General features: G+C 42.5%; 1 protein-coding gene and 1 long non-coding RNA gene across 5 annotated transcripts in view; one reads left to right on the top strand and one right to left on the bottom strand.

Annotated features, from left to right (window-relative positions):
- The window catches only part of XYLT1 (xylosyltransferase 1), a 178,841-nt gene that overhangs the window by 79,179 nt on the left and 74,635 nt on the right, over positions 1 to 25,027 (bottom strand). For all 4 annotated transcript variants that reach the window (XM_059861518.1, XM_059861520.1, XM_059861517.1 and 1 more), the window contains one exon: positions 11,225 to 11,750. In XM_059861518.1, the coding sequence (XP_059717501.1) occupies positions 11,225 to 11,750 (526 nt within the window). The remainder of the gene's footprint in view (positions 1 to 11,224; positions 11,751 to 25,027) is intronic.
- LOC132335224 (uncharacterized) lies at positions 20,017 to 24,052 on the top strand. The gene is made up of 2 exons (XR_009488624.1): positions 20,017 to 23,684; positions 23,807 to 24,052. It is a non-coding gene; the product is annotated as an uncharacterized LOC132335224 (long non-coding RNA).

Below are 25,027 nucleotides of genomic sequence, written 5' to 3'. Positions count from 1 at the left end.
AGGCAGAAAGGAGCTCACATTCCTATTCACTCTTCACTAGATTTAGTTACTATCTGAATAAAGATAGGAATTCATAGAAAATAGAAAGAATAACACCTTTTTTTACTTTCAATATTAAGATGGATTATTATTCCTCCTGATGTGTTAGAAGATATTTATCAGTTTGAGTTATGAGGCCTTTCTAACTGTGAAGACTTAAACATCGATTTAATGCCAACTTAAAGACTACTAAAAGTGTAGGAGATTGCATTAGATAAATAATTTAACAATAAAAGGTATATCAAGGCAGACATTATTGCAACCTTCCACCAATCAATCACCATTTTCCATGTTTATCCAATTTTCATCTCAAGGTTCTGTATATCAAACTGCCCAGACATACACTACACAACTGAAATAACTTCATCATTGAATAAAATTGCATAGCCATTAAAATTCTCTAATATCAAGATAGCTGACATTATGTTAAATATTGGCTTCAGTTCCATAGGGCAATAAATTTTGACCTAAATCCAATCTTTCATGGATAGCTGATTCATAATGAAAAATTACTGGTTTGTCACTTTACCTTGGGAAATTTATTGTGGAAACTAATATAGCACCAGGCAGGCTTTGAAATATCTGAAAAGTAAAACCACAGTTCCCTTCCTAAGCACCCTGAAACAAAGGGAACAGATTTGGTCTGGTACAAAAACATGAAACATACTGATAGCTAACAGAAAAAGAGAGAAAAGGGAGAATTTTTCTTCCTTAAAGATACTTTTGTTCAGCAAACTCCTTTGGGGAACTCAGAAAAAAAAACTTGTTATTTTTTAACAGAATTATTTCAAAGTCTCTTGATAAACAGGATTTAAAATCCACATTAATACCAAACTAACTGCACCATCACCACCCCCATTTTTCCTCTGCATGCATTTGAAATGGAGTTAAATACCTGGGCTGAACATGACATGAGCTGTCAATGAGCCTGGGCCACATCAAAGAACAAAACTCAAGTTTCCCCAGTATTAGTCTAGATCTCAACTTCTACTAGTGCTTATTTGGTTGGCCCATGATATGGTGTAATGGAGCATATTCCTGCTGCCCCTCCTTAGTTTAGAGCTCTTTAATAACTTCTAGAGCAATCACATTGCATCTTTCCTTTTTCTTCTTCTTGAAGTCATCCTTCTGCTTGAATGGATTTCAGTAGAATTTTCTGAGTGATTTCAAGTTTGCACATTAGGGGCCCCCTAACATCTCTGATTTATTTCCTAAAATTTTGCAGGCTGCAGCAATGTAAAGCAAATGCCGTGACAACACAAATGTTTGCATGTTTGTCAAATTATGTCTACAAATGGCCAGAAATGATTGAGAGAAATAAAAATGAGTGGACTTGTGTGCTAACTGAAGCCTTTTCAATTGTAAATGATGGAGCTGAATCTAGTAGGATTTCTCACTAAGATTTCCTTTTTGATGACCAGGTTAAGAATGCCAGAGATGTCTGGAGCTCCCTTGTAATATTCCTCATGAGCCTGTCAGAAGTGATTTTCTCATTTGCTTTTCAGGGATTTGCAAGGTAGAACATTTTCAGAATCAGAACTGCCATACAACTGCTCTTATTCCCAAGTGCTGGATGGATGGGCTTTGCTTTGGACTATAAATTTCCACAGACTGGTAAGACAAGAATCCCTACCTCTTGATCTTTGCTGGCTCCTATAAGAACCAAATTGTCTTGTTTATTTCTCAGTGAATTTAAATTTTTGATGGTAGAAGTGCATAGAGACATTTTATGGTTCACTGATAAAGGTTATAGAATAAATTTACTGAAGTAAGACATCACTTAAGAGGGGTCAGCAAAGCTACTTTATTACATCAGTTACACTTCTGGCCCACTTTGCTTTGACCACTTCACAGGAAGCTTGGCTTTGTGATCACCTCCTGGCAAAAAATTATAGATTTGTTTACAAAACCACTTCAGCTCTGTGTAGCCCCCTCTGCTCTGGCTTGGCAAGTCCAGTGTGTGTTATACAGAAGTCTTTTCCACAATGTCTCTTGGTAGCTCTCCTCACAATTAATCTCAAACACACCTCTCCTTAGCCCTTTGTTTCTCTGACAAGGGGGCCAAATGAGCCAGGCTGGGTTCTCCTGTCCAACTTTCCCTTCTGTAAGGGGTATATTCCTCACATGCTTTTGAATAAATGGCCAAAGAAAGTGACTGTCTCAGACAGAGAGAATGATTTGGGGGATAGATCCTCAAACCTGCTCAGTGCCACAGGGAAACTCTTCCAGAGCACCTACACCCCAGTCCCATGCAAAAGGGAAAGTACAAATGGGTAAAAGATATATTGCAGTAAATTTCTCTTTTGAACTTCCCTTTTCCTCTCTACTATTCACTAAATTGCCCAGAATGAATCACAGCCCAGAAATAGATGCAGAACATGAAAATGTATGGTTCTGTTTAGTCATAGTCCTGTCGAGCTCCACACAACTGCGCAGCACAGTAACACACACAGAGCTTCAGCCTGAGAGGAGCAGGGATTGCAATGCTCCACTGCACAGCAATATCCACCAGCTGCCTGGAACCCTCCACTTGCAATTAAAACCACAGGTGAGTAAGCAGCCAGGCTGCTTAAGCTGCTGTTTACAGCCAGACACCAACAAAGGTGCATTCTCACCAGCAAAGTGTTTCTCTTACAACTTGTAATGAGTTACAGAAATTAATCAAGACTTCAACAAAACACTTCCATTAGTTTGGGCAAGAAAGTCTCCACAAAAGAGACAGAATCACCTTACAACAAAGAGAATTATATAAACAATTATGTTCTAGTTACACTGAGGGCTGCCCTGAACTTCAGCTGAGTAGTGAGGCTTCCAACGAGATTTGTAGAAAAAGAGCCTTTTGACTGACAGCTCTTTTTGAGGCGCTCCCTGACAGGACCTACAACCGTTGCAGACTATTGGGGGAAGTTCAGGTTGGGTATTAGGAAAAGGTTCTTCACCCGGAGGGTGGTTGGGCACTGGAGCAGCCTCCCCAGGGAGGTGGTCAGGGCTCCGAGGCTGACAGAGCTCAGGGAGTTTTTGGACAGTGCTCTCAGGCACAGGGTTCTCTTTTAAAAGGCAAAAAGCAATTCAGGCCTTCAGAAGAAATCCTACAAATTTCACAATTTGAAAGCACATAAAATTGCTATGCAAATTATTTTCCAGAGACCACAGAGTTCGAGTCACTAGACAATGATTTTCCTGCAGCATAATTTTGCTCTTTGGCTTAAATCTTCCACCATTTTTACAGTAACATCTGTGGATGAGGACAAATGGGTGAGCACTGAACAGAAGAGTTGATAGAGATCATTCAGCTTGCAGCAAGCCCTTAAAGAAAGGACTGAAAAATTCTTTGGCCTCCCTGGGGGGTGGTGAGAAAGCTAGAGAGGAAAAATGATGGACTTCTGCCACGGCCCTTTCAGTAGGGCCAGGACTTTAAACCAATATCTTATTTTATAGTAAAAACTGTAAAATGCTTCAGACTTTACAGTGCATTCAGCTGAGCCCGATGGTGACAGCAGTAGGGACTGGGAGATGGGAGTGCTCTGTTCCTCCTTACAAAGGTGCCAATCAGGAGTAAATTATTTGACACAACTAAGTGATAAATCAGTGAGGTAGCTGGATATTAAAATAGTGTGAGCAGTGAATCAGGGCTATTCACTTCTAACATGCTCTCAAACTATCAAAGACAAGCATTTACTTGGAAGACTAAATATACAATGAGCAATTTCAAAATCTTTTTCAAGGTTGCTCAGCTACAGATTCTTGTCATTCAGTTTTTCTATGGAAGTCATGATTACCCACGGAGAAAAAAGATGGATGTTTTAAAACTACCTTCTGCATAAGAAATATTTGCAACAGAAACAAATTATGGTTTGGAATCTTAAAATGGCAATAATGTCCTGTAAGATTGGCTTCCTGCCTAGATTGCTGGCATTTTAATTCAGAGTTAGAACTCTTAAACAACTCTTCCTCATTTCCAGGGGAAGCCATTACAAACCAGTGATCTCATAAAGCTCAGTGACTCCCGAAATACATCAAAGAAATGTACCCTTTTAAAAACCTTCTTGAAACAGGGTGCATTCCCTTTAATTATATTTTTAATACAGTAACAAACTCTGTATATATTCAAGGCCTTGTTTCAAGAAGCCACGAAACAGAAAAATTCTTTGCCTCGGCTCAGGAGGAAGAAATTAAATGTCAATAGTTTCCCCCCCATTATTTTTAAAGTAATACACTCAGTGCCACTGGCTTCAAACTAAACTGCAGCAGCCTCGAGCTGCAGCTAGCATGGCATTTCTGGAACATAACACTTCCCCATTCTCAAAATAATAGTTCATCAGCTGCAGATTCCCATGAAAACTGAGCATTTGCTAAGTAATGGTACTTGGAGAAGTGCAATGGTTTGAAAGACAGAGCTGAATCTGTGCTCCAATTGTCCTTGGTGGCATTTTAGGCTTAAAAGGCAAATCTAAAAGCTGCCTGCTCACAATTAGTATGTTACACTGACACCCTGGTGCTTTTGTTTTGGGTTGGGTTTCTTGGTCTTTCTGATTCTTCTCCCCACTCCCCCAGCTCATACCTTCATATGAAGAATTTTCTTTAGCCATAGTTGTATTTGACTTTCCCCACCAACACTGTCCACACATTTCAGGATCACTGGGAAGCATTAATGACCACTTAAGTACTTTTCTTTCATCTCTGTACATACACAGTAATCTTTATCAAAATACTCACTGAGCTTCTGCTACCCTCACTCTCTTCCCAGGAGGTCTGCAGCAAGGACATACTCAGCCATTATCCTCTCCCACGCTTGCCCACACTCCCCCTTTAATGCTCCATAAAATGATAACATTTTCCAAAACAGAGGCTTGGTGAGAACTAGGACTGCTGACCATAAATTTTCCATCCCTTCTGCCCCCCACTCCTTGTGTCATGTATTGCTCCCAGCACTTCCTTGAGATGCCATGTGCCAGATGATTTCTGCAAGTCTGCTCTTGGGGACCAATTCTGCAGCCTCCAGACCCACAGGTGATCAGACAGGCCTAACGTGACCAGACAGTAGCACCACTCATTTTTCTCCTGACAGTGCCACAGGTTCACTGGTTTTATTAGAGCTGGTTCTGCTTCACACATGTTAAGGGGAGAGACACATCACTTATTTCATAAATTCATTTAGCCTAAAATGCAAGTACTGAATTTTGAAACAGCCCTTTATAATGAAAGCAGTGCTGGAAACATGGTTTGCAGAACAGAACACAATCTCTGTACACGGTGTAATTACATCTTAGCATTCTGCAGAATACCAGTGCATGGCTTAAATGCTATTAATTGTAAGCAGTTTTGTTCCACAGGATGTTGTTTGCTGATAACTACTCAATTAGGGTTATTTTGCAATTAGTCTACTCTCAGTAAATTTACTGCAACCAGAGTCATCTGTGGTGTAGAAAATTAAAATTCTGTCTGGGCTGCATGTGCAGTGGCTCTTACATGCTCCTTAAACTGTGTATAGCTCACCACAGTGATTCTGTCACACTAACAGATTAACAGGAAAGCAGCAGCAGCCAATGTCATTTGGAATCCTCAAACCAGCAGAAAAAGACAAATCTGGGGTTCAATGATCTGTAGATCAAACCCAGTGAGTCCAAAAATGCACTGCCAAAATGTTAAAAGCTAAACAAACCACACATTTATATGTCACTGTGTGCATACATGCATATTGAGCAGATGACTTCCTCTATTTGCTTCATTACAGCTCCCATCCCAAATTCTGTAGAGGATGCTCTCATTTCCATGCCTTGAAGAACAGCTCTGCTCCACCCCAAAAGTATTTGGCATCTTGTGGCTTCTCCTCTCCCGTCCTGTGAATCACACCTCTTTCTGCTGAGTGCTTTGTAGTCGTCAGATAAAAACATTATGGACATTCAGATTGCTGTTACCTGTGTGTTGCTCAGTAAGCAGAGCTCCAGAGCCCTTTTCTCTCAGTTTGAAAACCAAAAGGTTGTGTTTCTAAAATAAAATGGAAAATTTTCTTCCCAGCAGCTTCTAAGAAGTTAAAAGCACTTGCTTCAGTGTGCCAGAGCAGCATTATCAATAAGTAACCAGGGAGAAGGCAGTCTGATCTGCAAAAAACTCTTTCAGTGCTGATAAATTATTTGGAATGAGAGAAGTTTAATTATTTTCCTACTTTACTGTAAGTTGGGTTTACCCCACAAGGATGAAGGTAGTGGAAAACCTGTTTGATTTAAAAGCTAAGAAAAGACAACAAAAACACCCACGGGAAATAAATCAGGATCAATTGAGGCTCTCTGCTTTCCTAGGGACTTCTCATTTGCTAGAACTACATCTTAGAAAACACTTCTCAAAAAACTCTGCTATGTACTTTGGTCTATCTAGGGCCATCATCTGGGCCAAGAATAAAGCCAGCTGGGTAATTAATGATAAGGATTAGGCCAGAGTCTCCCCTGGGGATATGGCAGCTGAGAGAAGCTGGCCCAGAGGAGGCCTGGTGCAGCTACCACCTGGGACTGTGCCTGTGATGACTCCTGACCTGGTGGCAGTGACCAAGCAGGAATTGTGCCCTGTGTCCACCCAGCAACCCTGCAAGGCAAGGGGTGCAGAGCTGCAAACTGCCACAATCCACATGGAAGTGAAAAACAGAGAACTCAGGGACTGAATCCAGCCACTGGCCAGCAGCTAGGCTTTTCTTCACCTCAGGAGGACAGGAAGTAGAAATCACAGGTTCAATATCATGTTGAAATGTGGAGCTGTGCAATTGCAATTGCAGTGCTGCCCATTGCTGTTGGGCAGGGGCAGGGTCACAGTGGCCATTCCAGGACTGTGCTCCTGCCCACAGTAATAATGGATTCTGTGGGGGGTAACGTGGCACCCCCATAGGTGAGATCAGCTCACCTGTGCTTGGTTCAAGGGGATTTTATCTAGGTACAGAGTGATGGGTATTTAGAGACAAAATCCTCATTTAAACTTCTGCTCCTTCCCAGTACCTCTGCACAAGAGGAGGACCATGCATGATGATGGACAAAGAAGGGAGGCAGCTGGTCCACATGCACTGACAGCTTTGGTGAGCAGAAGGGAGTCTGGTCCACCAGAGAAGCAGTGTCTGTGCAGGACTAGGCCAGAGATGGCCCCAGCAAGGAAACATCTGCCACATTGTCCACAGGTTGCTATCCCTGTACCATGTCACCTGAGACAAAAGGAACTCCCCAAAGGATGTCTGTGGGCATCTTCTCAACGGGCACAGGACTGGATTTGCTATTTCCTCATCTAATCTTGTGCTGAGCCTACACTTCCTGTCTCACATTTGCTGAATGCATTTTCCCCAAAACACACTTCTACAAAGGCCAAACATCCCCTTCTGAGCCAAGGGAGACCTGCAAGCTGCCCCTCGCCCTGCTCTCAGCCGTGACTGCGTGAGGCTGCACCTACAGCCTTTGACACCAATCTCCTGTGCCATAGCATTTGTGTCGTGTTTTTAGGACCAGCTTGCAGGTAAATGCCAGCTCACCTGCTCTGCAAGTCAGGTGACTGCTGAAGGTGCCATGTCCTGTTCTACTGCTCCAGCAGCCATGCCCTTAGAGAACTGCAGCCCTCACGGAAATAACATCTGCACGTCAGGCAGGGGACATCATGCTCTTGATTTTAACAATCCTTCTTTTTATCACTGAAGATCCTTATAATCAACTTCCTTTGCCTGTTGCCTTTGGAAACGATAAAGCACTTTAAAAAGTAACAGCTGGTATGATCCTGTTCTCGTTGATAAGCACTGAAGTGAATGTATCACTAACATTTATGACAATCCAGCTGGATGGAGTCCATGATTGATAGCTACACTTAGCAGTGTCATGGTTTTGATCAGCTGAGACAAGATCCAAGGGGATTAAAAGCTGGATGACATCTCAATGGAAACCACGGCACTGGGAACACGTTTCTGTGTTGGGATAATGGATGAATGTGCTGCTCCAATGCATAAATATTTATACTTCACAGTTTTGCTGAAAACAGACAGGAAACCTTTGTTCAAACCAAACCGATGGGAACAACACTCACATGCTGAACACACAGGCTCAGACCCCAGATATCTGACTGCTGCTGAAAAGCACCAGATCACTTTTTTAATACAAGAAGTGCCTCTACCCACATCTCCCCCTACCAGCAATCCCACCAATGGGGTGTCCTACATCTCCAAAAGCTGATGTCCAGTATTTCACAAACATCTCCCATAACCAAGCCCAATTCCTTTCAAGGACCAACAGAGTTGAAGCCACCTTTTATGGGGGATGGGGTCACTCTGTGAGTGAAGAACAGCAGTATTTATGTTCTACAGTGGCAGGAGAGATATGGCACCTCAACACACTGAAACACAGACAATGGATCTTTAAAAGGCCTATAAAATTCAAGGGATCTACCAAATCATATACATAAAAGGCCTTCCAGTAGGCACAGGGTGCTTTCAGTTTTGGGGTTCCCCCATGTCTCTCTTGACAGTTCTGTATTCAAACATTTGGGAAATTACTTCAAGGTCTGGATCTCCTCCATAGGTTTGGTGACCCAAACTTCTTGTGCACTGGCGCTTCCTGTATTAGCAGCTCATCTCCCCTTCCATATGCACTGCCACTTCTACACAGCAAAGCTCCCAAATCTGCTCCACAGCAACCTTGTATGGAACACAGGATGTCCAGACTTTCTGCCAAGGAAATCTGGCAGTTGAAGTGGTTAACTTCAGCTGTCAGCATAGGCAGGAGGAAATAACCTTGAGGCAAAGAAAAATCAACATTTTTCACATGTATCCATCTGGCTAGGCTAACATGTCTCTCAATTATTCTTTTTAAACAAGTGTCACCACTTAAAATAAAAAACTAAATGAAACTCTAGCTCAGCAAACTTAAAAATTTTAGACACAATCTTTATGCACCTAATATTTTAATGTGGTATATATCCATACCACATGAGTTTTTCCTAAATTAATCACATTTGGACATTTTCATCATTTTTCTAGACATATTTGTAGCTCCCAGTTTCCATGAGAATTTTACTCTGACATTACAATGGAAGCATTTATACCAATGTGATATGTACATATATGCTGAAAGGCTTCAAGTGTAAAATGTTCTTGATTCTATGACCACACTATTATCCTGGCTGCAGGGCATGAGAGATAAATCCTCTATTTAGAAAAGAATCAGTAAATATTTATTGAGAAACCTGTTTTTAAGGACGGCGGTTGTTTAAAACTTCTGGAAAGTCACCCTGCATCCCTGGGAGACACATTACCAAGCAGGGCATGGAACCATGGGTGTGTGCAGAATGGCACAGTTGCAGTGTCTGCCCCCACTAATGACAACACACCTCCCAGCTCTGGCCAGGACATTACCTGCATCTTTCTATATGGAATACATTTACCTACACAAGATTTATAGCACTGGTCCCACTACTAAGACATCTTCTAGATCCCAAAAGTGTAGGGCAGTGTCTGCAAGGTGCTGGCCTCCCTCAGCTTTCTCACAGACCACAGTGACTGCCCTGCCCTGAGGGAAGAAGGGGGAAGAAGAGGGAAGGAATTGGCAAGGACATCACAGTGGGTTCCACCAGTGACACCTCAGTGGGACCTCAGCAGTGCTCAGGGGTACTCACTGATGCTCATCCTGTTACTGATGTCTGCTTTTGCTCCATTTTTAGCTCTCTACTGTTCTCTTGTCTTCCCTTCAACTTGTGCTGCCTTTACTGTTCCTCTTCCCTTCTTCCCACTGGACACAGCATCTTCTGCCTGCTCCATTAATTGTCTCCAGTGTCTGCCCACCCAGCTTAACAATTTGGAGTATTACCATTATAAGAAAGGGAGAAAAAACACCAAAAGAGACAGGATAAAAAACCAAAACAAACAGTCACAGATGCACTGGGGTAGGGAATGAGAGTGCTCAGGCCAGTCATCCTGGTAAGATGCACCACCCAAATTAAAAGCCTAAGAATCTTGTTACAGGGAGATGTGGTTTTTTGGATACATTCTCTGGGGCAGCTCCTCTTTTTCACTGTCTGTACAGGGAATTTAACCTCCTAATCTCTGTAATAGCAATGTTATCCTTCTGTCCAGCACACTGAAATCACCCTGCATAACCACTGCTTTGTGATGGTGCAGTAAACAACCCATTAGAGGATGTTCCCAATGAAAGAACTAAATATCCCCTGGTTCCCATGGATCCCCATGGTTATTCTATAGTCTCAAAGCAAGACCTATTCTCTAGTTTATAAATCCCTTCTGCCTTTGAGCTTGGACAAAGACATGGCATATCCTCCTGTGCATGGCCAGTTAGAGGATGGGGACGCTGGACTGTTGTATAAACAAACACTGCTGTGGGTAATGCTGCTTCTTGATCAATACCCACTTTGATCAACTGATCAATGCTATTTTGTTTTTTAAAGGCATCTTACTCTATGGAGATCTTATAGCTGGATGAACAGTGGCACATGAAGCACTTTTTGAAAAGTAGCAAAAGGTCAGCTCAGACATGCAAACTGACAGCAAGCTGAGAGGTAACTCGTGATCTGAGGGCATGGAGAAACCAAAGCAACAATCAAAGCCTGGCTTAGGCCAGCAGAGGTAACTGACTTTCCAGCAGTGATTTTGAAAATAACTTTTGCTGATTCAAGAACATTAAAAATAGAAGTCAGCCACAAAACTGGATTTTTTCCTGTGCTTTTGGATTTTTTTAAATATACTTCTGATAATTACCTGGGTTATCAAAATGCTTAGGACTCCACTCTGGCAGAAAAATAGCCATAACAGCAATGCCACTCATGTATTGGTTACCAAAAAAGCTCCAAAATTCACAATGGCTGTTCTCTGATTACCAAAAAGCACAGAACTGCTGCACCGCATGGCAAGATTCTGACTAGGCTTCTCTGTGTTTGTAGATTAAGAACTAAAAGAAACAGGAGTAGCAGCTGAATACCTAGATCACATTGAGCAATAAAAATCTGGTGGAAGTGAATTCTACAGGAATCCACCAGGGATCTTGTGACATCCACATTATTCCCTTGTTCAAAGGGAATTCAAAGCCTCCCTTGTTTTCGTGGGCCAAGTCCATTACACATTCCTGCAATAAAGCCATTTCTGTCAGCAGAAGGCCATTCCAATCACACAGAATGCTTCCCCCAAGACAGTGTTTTACTTCTCCATCTCCCAACTTACCCTCCAGGGCACAGAAACGTGTCACCTGCTCCGGCATCAGCTTCCCAAGCTTGTGCTGGCAGTACACGTCCGCGATCTCCTGGCGGCACTGCTGGGACTTGGCGCGGGACATGGCCGAGATGGCCTCCTTGCCCGTCACCTCACACTTGGGTGGTCGGTCGTATTTCAGTTCAGGGGAGCTGATCTCAAGCTTTTGTAAAAGATGCTCTGTGGGAAACCTGTCAATCTCCTTCAGGTTGTTGCTGTTGCTGCTGTTTTTTCCCAGGTGATCGGTGAACTGCACCACCTCGTTGGAGTTCTTCCCCAGCAGCAAGTTCTCCTTCATCTTTTCCTCTTCCAGTTTCTTTCTCAAGTGCTCCTTTTGTTTGCTAAGGGGTTTTTTCACCAGCTCAGACTGGTGTTTTTGTCTCTGAGTCCTGGGAGCAAAGTTACTGTTATCAATAGTTTCAAAGTCCTTGGGGACCGAATTTTCATTATTGCTGTCTGTTCGCATTTTCTCTTTCGGTCGGTGGGAAAAATAGCCATCCTATAAATGGGGAGAAAAATTACACTCATCTTACTAAACAGTCACATACCATGCATGACAAGCATTTTTTACATGAAAACACAGATCAATTACAATCCAACATACTGCAGAAAACTCTTGTGTTGGGGTTTGCAGCAGACAGAAGCTAGGAGGCCTCTGGGGTGCCCAAGTCACCTGCACTGGCATCTCTTCTTCACTGGGCCAGAGTCCAAGCCCTATCTCAGATGGTGCAGGGAGGTTTTACACAGGTTTGTGAGCAGTGATTAACCAGACACTTCACCCTGACACCATTAAATATCCATGAGAAAACAGACACAGGTTTCAAAGGAGCAAAAGTAAGTCCTTCAGTGCTTTCCTTCATTCCTTGTGATTAACCATCACAGTTTGGTATCCCAGAACTGCCTCACTGCTCTGCAGAAAGCACCACCTGACTACAGCCTGAGCTTTCTTTCAGTGAAGTAACTTTGCCACAAAACAAATCCCTCCAAATTTTGCCTTTTTTTTTTTTTTTTTTCCCCCTTGAGTTTCTACACATTTGAACCCTCCCTGGGAAGGTCCGAGTCAGGCTCAGGTGTCAGCTCTTAACCACCATGATCCTCCCCTCGATGGTCTTAGATAAATACACAGCCCATAACTTTGCCACATTCAAAATTTATCATATAAAGGAAAAGGAATAGACCATGTAAAATATTTGTCTGCATCGGGGATGGGTGAGGTGGAACTGCCTTTGCTCCAGCTGTGAAAACTTATGGGGGGCACAATTTTTAGATCCGTGGATATGGAAATATCTCTGTTTGCAAAAGTGAACAGTAGCAGATAAAATCAATGATGAATGGTTATTAAAACATCTGAAGACAGGAGTAAAAATACTGGTAGACTTTTTGAGTCTGTCCTGTTTCCTTTCCACTTGTGGAGCACATAACCAAAAATCAGAGACTAGGAAATGACAGCATCACTAATGATGACTGATGGGAGCATCTTTTAGCACCTATCAACCACATTTTGTATTCAAAACATTTTATCAGCACGAGCTAATTGTTTCTCACACCTCTTCTGGGAGGAACTATTTAACAGTCAGGGTTTGCAGAGAAAGGAGACAGAGATAATGACTTATCCCAGGCCATGCAGGGAGTCAGTATCAGTTTGACTGACCTCTGAAGCTCGGCAATGGGAAATGTTTGAATAGCTAATTCATTAGAAGAAGTTGTTCAGTGAGTGAATAAAGTGATTCTCTCTTCATGAAAATGTCTAGTTTGCAACGAGTTTGAGCTGTCAGACACCGATGAAAGCAGAGGAGTTTAAAAAACCCCAGCACCAGACAACAACTCACAAACCAAAATCAAAACATTTTTCAAACAAACAAAATACTTCTAGTTAGGGGAGAAATATTTTTTTAAAAACATAGAATTCTAACGTTTAAGTGAAAGCATGAAATCAATTTCTTTTCTCAGACTTACTTTAAGAAAAAGAATAGCATTTATACAGAAACACAAGTTCATTTAAATAGAAGAAGGCTTTCAGGATCATGAAACCCAACCATTAATCCAGCACTGCCAAGTCCACCACCAAACCATGTCTTCTAGTGCCACATCTACACAGCTTTTAAATCCCTGCAGGGATGGTGACTCCCACTCCTTCCCTGGGCAGCTGTTCCAGTGCTTGATAACACTTTCCATGAATAAATTCTTCCTAATATCCAATCTAAAGCTTCCCTGGCACAAGTTGAGGTCACTTCCTCTTGTCACGTCGCATGTCACCTGGGAGACAGGACAACCCTGGCCTGGCTCAGGGAGTTGTAGAGGACCATAAGGTCTCCCCTGAGCCTCCTTTGCTCCCTCAGCTGCTCCTCATAGGCTTTGTGCTCTGGCCCCTTCCCCAGCTTTGTTGGTGTTCATTGAAAGCCAAAGAGAAACAAAATAAACAAAACATCATTTCAAGGCAACCTTAATTCCCAGGAATGACGGAACTAAAATAAAAAAAATTATTTCAGATAAATAAATTTCAGAGCCCAGCTCCACCACTTGTCCTGTATCTTCAATGGATCTTCAAAGAAAAAAACCACCTCTGTCTTCTTCAATAAAGCTTTTCTAAGGTCTCTAAGGCAATGCCACAAAGGATATTTCCACGTATCTTGGCAACATTCTCTCTCACAGGCTGACTCTTGCTAAATGATTTTTGTCTTCAAATTAAAAAAAAAAAAAATCCTAATCTGGAAAGCAAATGCATGTTATTAAAAGGGAAATAAAGGGAGAGGAGATTTGCTATTGGTTCTTTACAGCAGTTCTTGTTACCCACAAAGGAGACCCTGGCCTGCACCAGAGCAACAGGCACACACCTCCCATGTCCTGGGGAGTGCAGAGTTCTGCCCACTCTCCTGCTCCTCCCAAACCTCTCTGGAGCATGGCAGAGTGCCAAAAGATGAGGTATGGGCACGTTCTTGTTTCACACAGCATCTGACACTATACTTGTGGGATGTTTCAATGGGAATCTTTGCTCCCCAGTTTGCCAACCCTGCAGCAGTGATCCCACCACGCTGGGACAGAACACAAGGCTGGGATGAAACCTCAGGAGAAGAGGCAAAGCAAAAAGCAGATTTATTGATGTATGGTTCACCTCTTTAAACTATTTTCCTCCTTCAACTGCTTTGTCCCCTCTGGGAAATGCTTCTCCAAGTCAATATGCTGGAATTTGAAATAAACAAATGAATGCTAAATGCTTCCAAGGCAGACACAACTCTTCCCTGCCTGCAGGGATAGTGAACACCACAAAAACTCCCACCACACAGGACACCCAGTGCCTGCAGGGACATGTCTTTGGGAGGAGCAGGGACTAAAAGCAGGGTCTGTACAAGTGTAAAACCAAGAGCTATAGATATACACTGAAACATAAGGACACGTAACAAATACCCCAGCTGCAAAGTCAAATCCAGCCTCACGCAATCTCACACCTGTTGGTGCAAGTGTTAAATGCCACAAAACCTGAAATCTCCACCCACCTTTGATCTGCATTTCCCTCTCGATTGCTTTCACCAAAGCCAAGTGTGATTTTTACAGTACAATGATTTCAAGACAGGCTCCTCACGTGAGAGCAGGATGTACACGTTTGCAGTGCAGAGGAAATGAAACTCAGCACTCCCAGCTCAGAACAGCAGCAGCTGCTGACAATAAGTTGTGCTCATTTGTGAAGTTCAGGGCAAGCAAAATCAGCACATCAGGTGTTCAGCTGGCTACAAGAAATGGGTTTTACTTGCTCTGCAGTACTTGATTTTTACAGTGCTGGATTAATTGCAGATTTTATTTGTCATGGATGTCTAAGACATTCACGACAGGGCAGAGTCATCTCACAGAGAGATGATCTTGAAACCAGGCAATCCCAGTTCTGACAGTACCATGGGACATACATCAGCAGGTTGACTGTCTGAATCCACATTAATTTCAAATTTTATCCAGCTATTTGTTAGCAGCACATCTTATCTCTGTGCTTGCAAATCACTGAAAAAAATGGAAGGCCATACCAGGACCAAAGGAGAAGTGTAAGCCCTTATGTGTCCACAGCTAAAAATGAAAGCAGTGTTTTCAAACCAACACCTAACACTGCTCTTGAAAGCACCATTTTGGTCTTTGCAATAGAGCAATTCCCTCTAGGCATAGACCAGAAGAGGCTATATCCAAAATCAACTCATTTGAGAGGCTACCTTACTAAATTTATTACAGGTGTCACACACAACACGTGCCACCCAAGAGCACATCTTTCACCTGTGCCTTTCCTGCAGCCCTGTCAGTGTAAAGCCACCCCCTCCCATGCAATCACTCCATGCCCTTGCTCAAAGTCCCTCTCCAGCTCTCTTGCAGCTGCTTCAGGAACTGAAGATGCTATAAAGAAACTTCTGGAGACTTTGCAGCACCGTATTTCCAAGATGAAGTGTGACACTGTGGATATCTATTGCAGAACACAGGCCTAAGAGGATGGCCACAAGCAGAAATGTTCTGTCCTAACTCTCTCTGGTCTCAGAAGACAAGGAGAGGTTAACTGCTGAGTACTTAATGGCCAGAGCCCTGGCAGGGAGAGTTTTAATGACTATGGGGCCTCTTCTGAGCATGCAGTTCAGGAATAACAAGCAAATACTGCAAACTGGGAAAGAACAGTCTGTACCCAGGAGCATGCATGAGATCACTGCCAATTACATACTGATTGCCATTGATGTTAAAAATAGTATTATAATATTAATGCAAAAATAATATTTTAAGCTCAGAACCATTTTCTGTAATGTGAGAATTTGAATTCTGCTCCAAATCCCGCTCCCTGTTGAACACACAGATTTTAATTCTCCAAACTCCACTTTTGGTGTGTTTTTCAGACACAATGTATGCTCTTTGGTGTATTAGCCACTTCATCTGCAGTGATTGAAGGTCTGGGGCTTAGGTACTCTGAGCTTGATTGAATTCAAAGTCCCATCCATCTCAGGAGGGAAACCTGGGTTTCTGCAGAGACTTTGCAATCTACTGAGGAAACCATGGAATAAATTGCTGCTGTCACCTACTACAGACCCAGCAACAGCTGCTGCTGCTTGCTGCACCTAGCACAAATACAGAGAATTTGGAAGAACTTTCCATCTGTCTGTAATGACAAATGGATTTTAATGACAGCCTGTTAACACTCTCAGAGGCTTTTGCAAGTACAACCCACACCAGCTCAGCCAGACCCCAGGTAAGTTTGCACACCTGCAGGCTGCCTCTCTTCACATTCTACTTGCCTATATTTGGAAGACACATCTGTCAGCTATATTTGCATCCAAGCTAAGCATGTTCAAGCATAAACATGCATTTGGGGTTACCCAGGTCACAAATTCTCCTGTTCTCTTTCAGGTACAGTTCTGTGTCCTGCATGCTAAAGGCAGGAGGTTAAAGACCATGGCTCCAACAGTGGGCACAGGAAACCTCCAACAAGCCAGCCCTTTCTCAGTGGAGCATCCCACTGCAGGATCAGAATACACTGCAAAGCCATGAGGTACAACTCACAGAGTGTCCCTGCCCCTGGAAGGAGTTCCTCTGCCAACAGCCTGGATTAGGCAACAGGATGGGTAATTTTTGCAATACACAAAAAGTCAGCACTAGACCAATTCCAAATCTGCTTTCAGAGAGAGAACCTAATGTGCATTTAAATCAGCAGAGACCCAAACATCAGCAGACAGGGGTGTACCAGCTCTGCAGACAGCACAGGCACACAGACAGTGGCTGGGGGATCCAACTCAAGGCACCAAAGCCAAGGGAAGAGCCCACACCAGGCAGGCAGGCACTGCTCCAGCATCCCCTGCCACACACCTGAGGAGGCACAGTGCTGCTGGAAGGCTCCTTTGGCACAGGCTTTGTAAGGAACCTAAAAGAAAACCCTACTCAGCTCACAAAGGCACACAATAGCAGCTTGCATTTATCTGCCAGAGGTGTTCATTGCATTGTGCAGAGCACTTCCTCCTGACAGTAAGAAAATGCTCCCTTCTTGGGAAAAGTTATTCACTGTACAATTTCTTTATCAACAAAGTCCTATAAATACTATACAGATGGATGGACCATGTGCAACCAAGCCCTGAATGGCAAATGTTCACAGTTACAGTTTATCTGACAACTCATTTTCTCCCCAGCATGGAAGGATTTGCTGTCTCTGTACTGAGAACACATTCTCATATTCTTCCTCTGGCAAAGCTTGGTATCTCAAAGACACAGCAAAACAAACCAGAAATGTGCACATGCACACACAGAGCAACAACAAAACACCAGGATCTTCCTCTAAAAACAAAGCAGTGGAGATGCTGGCCTTGAGGACCAGCTATAAATCTAACACCTGTACTATAAAAAAACTACATCTTTTTCCTCCTTTCACACAGTAAAGCACCCAATTATTGACCTCCTGTGAAAATATGCAATGCCTGGGCAATCATGCAGGATCACACACAGCTGAGGCACCAGAGCTGGGGCAGGCACTTGCTGCTTTGCTGGGGTGATCTGTTCAAGATCCAACCAGCTCACAGCTCCCAGAGGTGGGGAATAGCTTCAAAATCTGCATCACATGTCAAAGCCTCAGAGACCTGGTCAGCTTTCACAGGACCATCTATTTTATCTGTCCTGTGACCGAGAAGAATTTAAACAGAACTATGAAAAGATAATTAAAACAAGTTTCTGCTCAAGATTAATCACAGCTGTGACATATTAGTTGGTAGTGCTTGTTAATTATTTCAGTAAAGAGACCTTCCAATTGCCAGAGGAGTCAGAGGATGGCATCTCTACAATTAAATCTTCTTTTTCTGCTCTTATCTTTGTGCATTTGTGGGCTGTTTCTTAGTTGAAATCAAAACCTTTTGCATCCAGAAGTACAAACTTTATGCTGTGGTCACCCCATTGTCTCCTGTCCTACCACACTCACATCTTTAAACTGTGAAACCACCACTGCTCTGCTTGAAGCCCTCATGCAGCCACATGGATGCAGAGCAGACATCCCATTGTGCCATCAAAACAAACAAGAAATTGGGAACTTTAATTGAAGACGTGGTTGATGTGCCATGAGACCCTTGGAAAATGAGTACTTTTGGCAGGTTTGAACAAAAGTGAGGCCAAAGACAGCAGATGGAGGAAAGGCAGCAGATGTTAATGTAGTTATAATTTTCCATATGTTTTTCTGTTTTGCTGTAATAAGTACATTGTACTTTAATTGTCGGTGGCTGAAGACTTAGGAGAAACATTTTGTAAGAAATATATTAATGTTACTTTATGCCTTTCATTAGAGATGGAGAGGCAAAAGGTGAAAATAGATTTATTGACTTGCAAGCTGGTTAAGATGAAAGATGTAATTGCTTCAAACACAGTGCTTTCTGTTATGTAAAAGGAAAATGAGACTAAGCAATAATTTGGGTTAAAAGGGGGATTCTGATACTTGAAAAAGCAGGAGTCCTTCAGGTTCAGCTCTAACAGATAGAGGCACAGCCAGCCCAAAACTATTGCAACACTTGGCATTTCAAAATGCAGAGAAACAGATGGACCACCAGAAAGTGCACAGGGGACCCCTCAGTGGAACATCTGCATTGGTGATTGTTTGGAGGACTGTTTTTCCCTTCCTTTCCAAAACTGTTGCCATCCATTTTTATTTTTCCTTAACACCAATTTCAGCAGTGTGACCCAAAACTCTAGAAACAACATCATAAAAACATCATTAATAGAAGTTGCTTTTATCCCTTTTTACATACATACGTTAAGGGAAGATGCTCTAGTTTGAAATTGAAGGAAAACAGCTTCAAAACTTTGGCTGCTTTCCTCACAATAGTTTTTCTGGTTTTTGCTGGTTTTTTGTTTTTTTAACATGTGACTAACTTTCAGAGTGATTTAGATTAGGCAGTAAAATAATATTGCATCCCTCAAGAGACCAAACAGATTTTCACATTTGTTCCAGCTTAGCACAGTAACTGTACAAAAAGCCATAATTATATCAACAGTAATTTCAGATGTTCTGGTTATTAAAAAGTTTGGAATACTGCTAGAGGGAGCTGTGAAAGCACGCATCCATAGTCCTTCCAAAACTGACCACCTTGTTTTCTGCTAATTTAACCTTCTCTGAAAAGTTTCACTGTGACATCACAGACCATTCCAATGTACTCAATCTGTAACAGAATTTGATTTATAACCAGTAACTGCCCCCACTTTACATATTTTGCTCTCTTTCAAATGACACTGAACCTCATTAGGACTCCAGATTGAGGCACAAGCCTTGCCTTTGGCAAAGTCCATCCCAGGGATTCACCACCAGGAACAGCAACACTCCCTGGGCTGGGGCAGTGCCAACCCTGAGCTGGGGCAGGATTTTTGTCTGTGCACACAGCACACACATTTTAATAGTTCCCACCTCTGCCCTGCAGCAGCTTTAGCTCTGCCTGGGTGTGGGCAGTGCAACCCACCCCTGCATGATACAAGACACTGCTCAGTTCCCGGGCAAACAAGCCCTCAAATACAGTTCATTCAAGCTTCTGTCCAGCATTAACCAGGGTTACTGAGCCTCCTGGACCCACTTCAGCACAGCCACATCTTTAAACAGAATTCACCACAAAACCAGGATGAAGGAGGATTGGCCTGACAGTGCAAACTGCAGCTCCTGAGAAAGCTCAGGAAAACCCTGGAGGTTTATTTTCCTACAGCTTCTCCCCTAGAAAAGGTGGATCTTACAACAAAGAGTTCCAACATGAAGGAGCTTAAAAGGAAGTCAGTTTCTTTCAAGGTAGAGTATTTAAGTGACTTTTTATAAGAATGTCTATACTTTGTGATCCTTGAACAGAGCCCTCAGCTGAAAAGACACTGTAGAGCAGCACCAGACACTTATTAATGCCACACAACTTCTAAACAGGAGTTCAGCAGGTGAGGTCAAGAACTGATAAATCTACATGATTGTTTTTCCTGATGGCTATTCTGATACTGAATGGAAAATGGGAGATGTTCTGTGTTTTTACTTCTCACCAAATTGTACTGCTTCATTGTTTGACAAAGGTGCCCCAAAGAGATAGTATGTAAATAAATAACACAAAGTAAAAACAGAGAGCTCAATCATTTCCATGTTTAAGCTATGGACACGATAACCACACTGAATACCCATTACCAGCCAAACTTTCATTTTTATTTTTTTACCTTCCCCATCTCAGTGACCTAACCCATAAAATAAAATAACATGGTTAATCTGAACTGAATTCCTCAGCTTTCATCTCTATTTCTTTCATCCAGAATTCAGCCAATACAGATTTTATATCTTTCAGAGCAGTAGTAAACACATGAAATTGCTTCCTGGTGACTTGTTATTAACTAGATTCCAACTAAATTCATGAGGATGCCTATTCCAACTCCAATCTAAACAATCTTGAGCAGCCCAGGGTGGATTGCTGAGACACACAATAGATCTCTGGCAGCTATAGAAATTAAACATAATCAGAATATGGATGGTAGAAACCAAAGACGCCCTCTCACACAAATGAAAACATCCTTGTAAAATACAGTCAGTTTAGCACAAACGTATTCAGCCTTAATTAGGTAGAAAATCTATTTAGATGAATGCAATACAAAGAATAATAATGAACTTCAGGATTACATTTTGTTACTTGGAGGGAAAAAAACAACACAAATAAATGGGAAGTAATTGGACCTTATTTAATAGTCTCAGAATATCAGCTCGAACAACTATAATCATTAAAGGCCCTGCAGTGATCTTCTACTGATAAATGCTGTTAAATCAGAATTACAATACAACAAGCATGAAGAGCAAAGCCTATTAAAATGAGCAGCACTAAAAGAAATAGATTAATTCAAATCTTTTTTCACCAGCACCACAAGGAGTCTTTGAGCCAAGCACATAGAAATGAAAGGCTTCCATGTTTCCTCTTGTTTTGGGTGAGATTGAAATATTAACACTTCCACAGAGGTGATTACTGCAGGGGGACTGCACATGAGCAGCAGTTACCTGCTGCTGGATTTGTGGATGTGCCAGATACTGGTTTGTACCTTCACAGAAAGTTCTTCTGCAAGACCAGTAGTTACATTCATAAAATAAATTTGCAAAAGCCAGAGGATTATTATGGGCTGTGCCACCTACCTCCTTAGTTACCCTTTCAGCAGTTCAGCCTGGGACTGGCCTCAGCAGGGGTGGTCTGTGTGGTACTGCATTCTCAGTTTTTGCAAATTCATTCAGAGCTATACAAATGAGTACTTTTAACAACATGATGAAAGATGGCAGAGTTCTGGGGTTAAAAGATACAGCAAAGTAAAAATTTCTGACACCAAAAATGATGCACATTAAGTTCAAAAACTTTTAATTTTATTAGCTCCAGCAAAGATCGTGAAGAACATATGCATTAGGAAAAGGCATCAGAAAGTTTTCTAGGGAACTGCCCTCTTCCCTTTCTTGAATAGATACTCACTTTGGAGACCAAAGCCTTTTTCTGTACTGTACTAAACACACTGAGTACACTTGAGCCAAACACCAGATTGCATAGTGCCCAGCTTTCCTTCACCACAGAGCAACTTTCCTCTCATGCTGTTAGCACAGTGCTGTCAAAACAGTTATTTGTAATTACACTGCATTTAACAATGGCCCTATTTCCATAACTCCCCACTAACAATTCTGTCAGAAACAAGAACTCCCTCCACACACAGTCAGTGATCATATCCCAGCACATCCACATCCTCAGCTGACAGAACCAGATGGACAGCGCAGCATAATGTTAACTTAGTCACTGCTCATAGACTATGCCAGGCAGAAAAATCAAATAACAATATCCTCCACTGTTTCAATGAACATCATTATGTTAGAGCATTAAAAAAATGGAAGGCAGAGAAACAGTGATGAAAAATGAGCCCTGTCTATCTAGAAATTCTTGATTGTGTCTTCCTCATACTTTACTATTCTAAACCAAAAAGTAATGTAAAGTGAGCAGGGAAACTTTAAATTTGCATCGACAAATATTCAGAGATTTTGGTAAGTTGTCTTCTATAACATCAGCACTAGTCCAAAACATGCTGTGAGAGAATGGAACAGGGGTGATACTCCACAGTGGCATTATTTCCACTTAATTGGAATTAAATGGGCAGTGGAAGGATGATTGCAGGATGAGATTACTACTCTTGGCTTTCTATACAGCTGCTCTTTGGATTTTTTTCTTGATTTTGCAGCACTCATGAACTCTCCCCAAGCATGACAGGGTGAAAGGCAAAGCCACGTTTCAGTTCCAGGGACAAGGTGTCAGTGACGTCACACATCCAGTGGTGCTTTCTCTCATGGAACAAATGAGAAAATTCAATCTCTGTTTTTATATCTCAAACCTGGTGTGTAGGACAGGATTTAGTCTTTTATGCACCAGAGAGTTCTCTTTTACAAGCATATTTAATAATCTACAGCAACCTTGGTGCACATACTGCTACTGTTGTGCACTGTAATTCTTTAGAAGGAAACTGTTTTGAGAATTTTGTGATTGCTGGAACGCAGTTTCATTTGCAGAGACAGCACAATGATAGCTCACACATCATGCTATGTATATCTTTCAAAACATGTATTTCTCATTAGTAATTTTACTATGCCAACCATTCCAAATATCAAAGTGACACCTGACAATTATAATGCTACATGTTCTCCAACATAATAAAACACTTCAGCAGAGTGATATTTGCAAGGGTTTAAAAGGAAGAAATCTCTGCCTAAAATCTCGCGTAGGATGCATCAACTGCAGAGATGAGGGCACTGCCAGAAATCAGCCTAAGGGAACGGTTGGTATTAGAGATTTGAAGCTAACAGCTTCTAATGCATGGTTTGTAAGGAGGGATCTATCCACATGAAGCAATGCCAAGGAAAGACAGACACACTACTCTGTGTTTCTTTAGTGATGGGGGCAGATCAAGTACAGCCATTCCGCAAGCTTTGGCCCTTTGGTCATATCCAAGTGAATGCATATCCATATATCCAAGGGAAAAGACTTTCAGTATTCTATTTTGTCTGATGAGCTGCTCTCAGTGGCACGATGCTGCTGTGAAAGGTGCAAATTCAGCAAGTGTCCACACTCCTGGTCCTTGCGCACATCTGCCGGCAGCAGATCGTCTCCCCTGGAAGCAGCCTGGAAAACCCACGGACGCCTCAAGGCTTCCCCGGAGAAGCCCCTTGTGGTGACAGCTTGCACATAATTCCCTTTCTGAAGGCCGGGCTGTTTCGGGAGAAGCAGCACGGGAAAGATGCCGAAACTCGGCCTTTTGCCGCTCCCCCGCCGGGCCGGCCCCGCCGCGATGGCACAGAAATGTTTGCTCAAGCCCGAGCTGGCCGGAATACCAATGCAGGCCAGCAATGAGCTGAAGGGCAAACAGGAAGGAGGGAAAAGCCCCTGTGACACAAAGGAAACAAAGGGCCGGAGATGAGCGCTCCCAGCAGGTACCGCAGGCAATGCCGGGCGCCGATGCCGGGACACGCTCCGGGCTCCGGCCGCTCCCCGGGCCGGGAGCAGCGCTCATCGCCAGCGCATCTCAGTGCTGCCCCTTCTTATTCCCTGTTAGCATGAAATGATGTTAGCCGAGCAGATTTGAAGAAAGCGAGCCGAAGCCTGCTGTAAATCCGCATGTGAAAGGATGCATTTCGCAGACGCTGAAAGCCGAGAAGGAGCTGTCGTCTTCACTTAGTTAAATTCCTGTGTGTCCTTTAGAGCAGCAAAAGCCGTCATCAAGAAGAAACAACGAGCGTCTCTCTCTATGGCTCAGATTCTCAGTTTATTCCCAAATAAATTCTATATTCTTCTGAAAGTAGACCCTTTGAATGATTGTTGAAATGGGCTATTTTTGGCTTCTCGAATTGCTCAAGGAACTTAAAAAAGAGCAGACTTAGGAATGTATTAGGCAACATTTTCTCATTGCGTTGAAATCTCCACGATAATGAATGTCTTGGAAAGAGCAACAAGATTGTTATCAGATTGTTATCATCCTTAACTCTTCGACTGAGGCCATGAGCTGGACTGCTTCCAGTAAAGAAGTGGTTCGTGTTAATTTTATAGACAGGACTGAAATAAGTAAAGAGTCACTTGAATTGTTTTTTTTCTTTGCAGTTAGTGAATAAATGTGGGCTAGTTGGCCAAAAGTCCCCACTGACCCAGAATATTGCAGCACGACAGTAGTGGCTGAAAAACCCCTGTTCATCTTATCTGCCGTCAATCTCCACAGAGAGAGGAAATGACAATTGCAATGTTACACATCTATAAATACAAATTCCTCTGTTCTCTACAGCCAACAAGGCTGTTCCCATGCATAAGGGTATTATTCAGTGCTGGTTTTACAAATAAGGTGAAATTCTGGCAGTGCCCACCCAGAAGTCAATGGACAGGAGGAAGTCTTCCCCTCCTGGTGGGACACGTCAGCCCCACAGGGATCCAGCACATTCCAGCATAGTCCTGCTCACAAAATACACCACAGTGTCTGAACTCAGAGCAAATCTGGATGATGAGCTACAACTGCTTGCAGTGCTAATTTTTCTATGCAGTACCCATATTCTAATGAATCTTCTATAAAGAACCAGTACTTTTTTACAATATAATTCCATTTATGTTGTGAACTGGCTGGCAATGAGATTTCTGAAGCTCTAAACACATCTACCTTGAAAACTGTCTCCAAGTATGTTCAAAGAAACAGGCTGCTGAGCAAGGAACAAGAACCAGGATGATATGGCACAGGGCAGAAAAGTAAATTTACTTTCACTGCTCTTCCAGGCATTTGGAGGGGCAGAGTGGG

The sequence above is a fragment of the Haemorhous mexicanus genome, chromosome 17 (genome assembly GCF_027477595.1).
Source record: "Haemorhous mexicanus isolate bHaeMex1 chromosome 17, bHaeMex1.pri, whole genome shotgun sequence".
NCBI classification, from domain to species: Eukaryota; Metazoa; Chordata; class Aves; order Passeriformes; family Fringillidae; genus Haemorhous; species Haemorhous mexicanus.
This window is presented reverse-complemented; position numbering and strand designations above follow the sequence as displayed.